Source organism: Sinocyclocheilus anshuiensis, unplaced genomic scaffold, assembly GCF_001515605.1.
Source record: "Sinocyclocheilus anshuiensis isolate Anshui unplaced genomic scaffold, SAMN03320099.WGS_v1.1 scaffold1005, whole genome shotgun sequence".
Lineage (NCBI taxonomy): Eukaryota > Metazoa > Chordata > Actinopteri > Cypriniformes > Cyprinidae > Sinocyclocheilus > Sinocyclocheilus anshuiensis.
Window position 1 is genome coordinate 198708 of NW_015555810.1, and position 5186 is coordinate 203893.

Consider the following 5186-nt stretch of genomic DNA (forward strand, 5'->3'; position numbering starts at 1 on the left):
ATATAATATTATTATTATTATTATTATTATTATATATTATTATTATTATTTATTTTTTTATTTATTATTAATTAATGTGAAAATTAAAATGGAATAAAACAGAATTTGGGAAAAAATAAAACCGGTTTCATAAGGCCATAAAATGTAATTTTAGTCAATCTTTTAACAAATTGTTGTTAATTTGTATACATGTTTTCAGTTAATTAGATATGCTTTTTGATTAACATTAAAATTTTATTTAACCATTAAAACCGAATTCAGAAAATTTAAATGGAAAAAATTAAGTTGGGAAAAAATATAATGGAATTTGGGGAAATTAAAAATGGATTTCTTATAAATTTTGTATGAAGAGCCACTTTATTAATAAACACCAACATGAGAGTTCTTGCTCTCGTTTAGCCTGTGTGAAATGATCCAATCTGAGACAGTTTGTCCTTTTTCTAAACTCATTGTACAGGATTCCGCCGAGTGATAGTCTGCTGTTGATGCAGATGCTGTCAGAGTAGCCTGACCACAAAATAATATGCAAATTTATAAATTGCGATTTGTGCTTGTTTTTGCCGTCTCCTTGCTGCTTTGTTCTCTCTCATGATAAGAAATGCCCAGAGAGAATCCATCGGTTTTTTCCATGCAATGACTAGAGCTTTTCTCTCTCACTGATGAATAATGTATTTGAATTGATCTTTTTACACACACAGAAACAATCATACACAAAGATATTTTACCTCAGATAACCTGTTTTGACCAGAGTAATGAATTCAAAGCAAAAGTCAGGTGTGTATGTGTGTGGATTATTATGTTCACGTTGGTAAATGTCACTCATACTACAGAGGTAAATACATTCAGCCTGAGCTGCTTATCATAAAAATTCAGACTTAAATTTTTTACTTTATATTTTTAAAGTTTATATTTTTCTCTGGTCATATTTAATATGAAAATTGCTTGAAATTTTGAAGAATTGCAAGAAAATGTTTCAATAATTTTTTTTTTGCATTATTTTTACTGAAAATAATCACATTTTATCCCCAAATTTTTGTTACTGTAATGAAATAAAAATCTTATTTTCATTACTATAAAGTTACATTTAAATAACATTTAAAATGTTGAAATATTTATACATGACTTATTTAAATATTTACATTTACATTTAGACATTTAGCAGACGCTTTCAAAATCAATAAAAGAGCAATGATATGAAAGTGCTATAACAAGTCTCAGTTAGCTTAACGCAGTACACGTAGCAAGTTTATTTTTTATTTTTTATTACATAATAAAAAGAAAACATAGAATACAAAAATATTAGAGAAGCTAGTGTAAGTCAGAATTATTTAATTGAATTTAATTTAACAGAATTGTATAATAAATAAAAAGAAAACAAATAGAATGCAAAAACATTAGAGAACCAAGTGTTCGTTTTTTTAATAATAAAAAATAATAATATTGTTGTTTAATATTAATAAATATTATTTTTAATAATATTTTTAAATAAATACACATATTACAGAGATAAATAAATTCAGCGTGAGCCGTTTATCGTAAACCGTTCAGATTGTCAGTCTTGCAAAGATTATATTTTAAAATGTATATTTTTACAGTTAAAATGTAAGAAATTCAAGATTTCCGAGAAAGTTTAAAAATCTCTTCCACTGATGAATGTAACCAATAGTGATGATGTCGTCACAACATTTGCAAATGTGTGTGTAATTTATTATTAAAATAATATATTAAAATGTGATTTGGTTCATTTATAATTTTGTATTTAAATTTGCAACAAAGTAATATATAATGCATTAATATATAAAATATTCATTTTCTAACGGTCACTTCTCATGTGCTTTTTGTTCAAGTACAAAACTCCTGAGGTTATTAAAAACACCCCACCTCATTTTTAGTGTTTTTCATTTTAACCTGATGGGTAAAATCAGTACTTCAGATAAAATGTTTCATAAATCATTGAGAAAAACCTCAGGAGCTTGACAAAATAATAAGTTACACTTGTGCATTTCATATATTAATGAACTTGCACCTATTTTTTAACAAGAAAATAATACAGGCTTGGAACGACATTTGGTGAAATAAATTATTGCAAAATGTTCATTTCTGGCTGAATTATTGAAAGAGCAAAAATAGTGAATGGTAAAGCAAATAAATTTCACATACTTTTTCCTTTTCTTGGTTTTACTTTTTTTGGGATTTTGATTATTCCGCAGCTCGAAGTGCATTAATATTTAAAGGCTATGTGCAGATGAGGAGGGCCAGCGGGAGGGGATGGATTTATTTTCACAGTCTCGTCCTGTATCGACAGGACGGGCTTCAAAGGAGCTGACGCTAAATATGCAGCTCATTAGAATGAGATTCAAAGCGAAGATGCCTGTAAACAGCCTTCACAGCAGCTCGGGGAGCGAGGCTCTTTTTGTCTCTCTTGTCTCTCCTGTGTCCAGCTTTTGTGCGAATCCCTCAGGAGTTTAAGCAGTAAATGACTTCAGGGAAAAGAAAAGCCTTCAGCCCACTTGAGCAACCAAGAAAAAGGGGGATTCATTGGTTTAGTGAATGTATGAATGTAGTGAAATGTTTTGGTAAATGTATGGATTTTAATTTATGCATGTGGTTTATTGAAGCGATGTACATTACTGAAATACAGTGACGTTGATCGACAATGTCATGGGTTATAGTTTAAAAATGTAGCTGTGCATTTCATGCAAATCATGCATAGTAGGGCTTTACGATTAATTAAAGTAAAGCCAAAACTGATATGGGTTGGTGCAATTATCAAATCACAAATGCTGAAAATTACTTAAATAAAAATATGCGCTGAGTGTTTCAAAGTAAAGCACAGTCCTGTGTCCATTTACATGTGACCAGCACAATATTCCTAAACTGAGGAATATTTATTATTTATATTGTATTTAATTATTATTATTATTATTAAATAGTCAATGTTGTCTAATATTAAATAGTATACATTATGTATTAAATATTAGTTATTAAATATTATAATAACAATACTAATATTTTCATATTTAAGTTATAATATTAATAATAATAGTAATCATTATTATTATATTATAATGATTTTAAAATAATGATGATATTATTATTATTAAGTATTTTAATGCTAATACTAATAATTATTATTAGTGTTAGTATTATTTTATAATAATGAGTTTTATTACTATTATTATTATTAATATTTAGCCATATTGATATATAATCACTACATTTTGGCCAAATTATGCAGGACTACAAGCAATCACAGCAAACCTGGAATTTTTTATCGCATTTTACAGTTTTTTTTAATCATATTTTATCCAGAAAAATCACAATAAGGTTTTCTTTCCCTTTGCTATATCTGTAAACAACCTTTTCTTAAATGCATTGTAATAAATGAAATCTACACCTATTCCTTTCTAAGTCCAAATAGTCTGATTTCTCTGACAGGCTTTATGCATCAGACACATGCATGAGTTGGTGATGTTTTTTGATTTTTCTCTCTCAGGTCATTTGTTCCAAATGGTTGGAAATCAGGGTTTGGGAATTGCTTCATTTTCCGGTGCCTTTCCCATGATCCATCACCCAGTCTTCAGTCTGCACTCCTCTTCTCCTGTCCGCTCTGAGTTCGGAGGTCTGGGAACTCTGGGAATGTCGGCCGCTCTGGCTGCCCGCTCTCAGCTCGGAGCTGTACCAGGTATGTTGAGCAGAAGATGTCATTAAAAAGTAGTTTTAATAGTGGTCTCACAAAACCTGTAAAGAAAATTGTTTTCTGCATTATTTTTCCTGAAAATTCCACACACACCCCAAAAAAAAAAAAAAAATCTTATTGTCATTACTATAAAGTTACATTTAAATAACTTTTAACATTTTATTTGTTGTATACCCTGATTTAAATAAAAATGTTAATTGTTTAATTGAAATTCATATAGATACAAATTACAATTATAAAATATATAACATATAATTGTACATACACACACGTGTGTGTGTGTGATATATATATATATATAATATAATTGTATCATTATATAAAAATCTCTCTTTCTCTCTTGCTCTTTCTCTGTATATAATATTTATAATGTTTTATATAAATATATAATTGTATGTATTAATTGTCAGTAATGAGAATCACCACTGAGAATATTGGCAGTTGTAAAAAATAACTCGGCAGTGAAACATCTGGATGCATTAAGGTAAAGTAAAATTGCAGGGAAAGCATGCTTAAAAATAAAATCACAATGCAATCTTTATTTCGTTTTTTGGTTAGGGGGTTGAAATGTGATCTGGATATGTTTTTGTGGGCACATGTTTCACCTTTATAGTGCTTTCCATCAGTCGGGTGGTCCATGCTGAGGCCGTGACATTTACAAAGACCTGAATGCTCCGGGTCAGAGCTTTGCTTTAACCTCCTGCAGTCACTTCAGCTCCTCACAGACTTAAACACTTCATGACACGCAGTGTTTCTTTTCTGAACAAGATTGTTGCTGTAAAAGAGAACAGGATTGTGCAAATCTCAGCCCTCGTTCTGAAGGACAATCAGACTCTGAAATGGTCAAATCGACCTAAAGTGATGCTTTTAATGTTGTTTCTTGTATTCATGCGATGTTGGACATGCTTTGCTATTTGTCATAAAGTGGATGTTTACAGAACCAAGTGTTTTCAGCCGGACCTGTAAGCCATGTGTGAGCAGGAAATGGCGTGTGATGTCTGTTTTAGATTTACCATCTTCAGCATGTTTCTAATGAATAACTGAAATGAGAGTGGATGGAGTAAAGCGCTGCTGTTAGGAGATCTGAAGAGCTGGTATGAAAGCAGACGCCTGTAATCAAAAGCTGGATTTTCTCTAGCTCTGGATCATTTAGCATCACTCACTGACTGTTTGGACAGATTTGTTTGCTCCCTGAGGATTTATGAGCTAGTTTGGTTGTGGTTATGGCACAGTTGAGGATAAATTAAAGAGTTTTTTGTGCCGTTTAAGGATACTTCAAGCAAAGGTGAAGTGCTTATGTGTCTTGTGTTACAGCACTTTTTGGCTTTAACATTGTGTGGTATTGTGCATGTCTCTCTATTTTGCATGTAAATATGCTTTAAAATAACTTTTTTAGCATAGCTCTCTATATATAGTTGTATACATTATATTTTTTTCTAGCTTTATTTACATACATAAAGTACATACATAAAGAAATATATACATA

The 5186-nt window shown here is 30.2% G+C and overlaps 1 protein-coding gene across 7 annotated transcripts in view; it reads left to right on the forward strand.

Annotated features, from left to right (window-relative positions):
• Nucleotides 1-5186, forward strand: part of LOC107675131 (bromodomain adjacent to zinc finger domain protein 2B-like) — a 98628-nt gene that overhangs the window by 41387 nt on the left and 52055 nt on the right. For all 7 annotated transcript variants that reach the window (XM_016469364.1, XM_016469360.1, XM_016469365.1 and 4 more), the window contains one exon: nt 3497-3685. In XM_016469364.1, the coding sequence (XP_016324850.1) occupies nt 3497-3685 (189 nt within the window). The remainder of the gene's footprint in view (nt 1-3496; nt 3686-5186) is intronic.